General features: G+C 41.0%; 1 protein-coding gene across 1 annotated transcript; it reads right to left on the bottom strand.

Annotated features, from left to right (window-relative positions):
* Positions 1-524: 524 nt before the first annotated feature.
* LOC124372298 (protein O-mannosyl-transferase TMTC3-like) lies at positions 525-1,369 on the bottom strand (the record flags this gene model as incomplete). The annotated part of the gene is made up of 2 exons (XM_046830680.1): positions 525-534; positions 1,038-1,369. Coding segments are annotated over 2 exons (342 nt in total), but the record flags the coding sequence as incomplete, so codon positions are not given.
* Between the last annotated feature and the right edge of the window lie 203 nt (positions 1,370-1,572).

Genomic DNA, 1,572 nt, shown 5'->3' on the forward strand with positions numbered 1-1,572 from the left:
ATTCTTTAATTTACATAATTATCTCCTAATGAGTAGATATCAGTATTATTACAGGACAATTTTTTATTTTATGAAACTGTTCAAGCTTTTAAACTTTCCAACCTCTGCGTAGTTTTATCGCCCCCCGTTATATATCCGCATCGCGTATGTAGACCCACGATGGGTTTCATCTCGTAATGTATTGCTTTAATTATGAGTTTTACAAAAACAAACGATTGAATATTCATGAAATGTGCAGTCGAGCCCGCGGTTGCCTCGCCCCCAGCCTCTACAGTTTTAATGAAAATATTAAATGTATTCAAAATTGTTAGGGCGGAGTTTGTTTCTAAATCCAGTCCCGCTACCCTGTTCGATCAAAATTACGATAGTAACTCTCGCAATGTTGACAAAAACGTTACATAAAAAAACTATGTACATTTATAAATTTGAAGCCTTTTCATCTTTTTAATATTCCATGTTTCATGTTCTAACTGGGAAATAATCGTATCAGACAAATAAATATTTTAGAAGTAGCTTTACTTCGACTATCCGTGGCTGCAACAAAAACAATGTTAATTCTTTAGGATTACGCGACCTATATCATGACTATTATCAGAAGTTTCCGATTAAAACTCATCGAACACAATTAAAGTATTGAAATATGTTGCCCTCTCTGTGAACTGCCGTGCTCAGACAACATATGTTGGACAAAAAGAGTTTGTTGACTTTACAGCGTGGCTGATATATGTAAAGAATTAAATGGTATTTGTTATGTTTCTGAGTGTTGTAAACCGGTAAACCTTACTGATAGTAATAAATAAACACACAACGTTTATAATCTAGAACTCTAGCCCGAAATCATTTATCACGTTCCTACAGGGTTAATGGATAAGCTTATTTCTTACGATATGATGTTAATTGACTGATCAAAACGAGGATTTGAATCAAATTTACTATTTTTTTCTTGAAGATTTAAAATATTTCTATTTGGCGAGTATAACATAATTATAATGTAGCAGGATAAAGGTTTGCAGCATGGATATGTAGAGGTGACAGACCTGAAAGACAGCGTGGTGAGGGGTCGGTAGGACTTGTGACTACGAGGGTCGCTGAGCGCGGTGCCCCAGAAGTCGTTGGCCAGCAGTTGTCCCAGGCCGGAGCTACCGAGTACGTCCGGGTTACGAGAGACTGCCACAACATCGTCGTGCACGAACTCGCCGTACAGGGAGTTGGAGTAGCACGCGATGGCCAGACCCACCACTGCGAGGTACGGTGCCACCATCACTGACTGAGCGTCGCGACGGCACTGCACCGGCTCTGCCCGGCGTCGTGGCGCATGTGGGACCACCCCCGCCTCACCCCCTGACCTTGACACACAGCGGCTCTCGCTCTCGGGACAGACATGCTTACAATCGATCGTAAAGTTGGAACTCACAGATTCCCATATTATTACTATACAAATACTAGCGGGCCCGGCGCGCTTTGCTGCGCATTTCAATAATTTTTTTGCAAAAGTTGCCCGCGGCTTCGCACGCAATTTCCCGTTGAAAACAGTACACTATATTCACTTATTCTTTTTCTATCACATTCTAA

This window comes from Homalodisca vitripennis, unplaced genomic scaffold, assembly GCF_021130785.1.
Source record: "Homalodisca vitripennis isolate AUS2020 unplaced genomic scaffold, UT_GWSS_2.1 ScUCBcl_2854;HRSCAF=7977, whole genome shotgun sequence".
NCBI lineage: Eukaryota > Metazoa > Arthropoda > Insecta > Hemiptera > Cicadellidae > Homalodisca > Homalodisca vitripennis.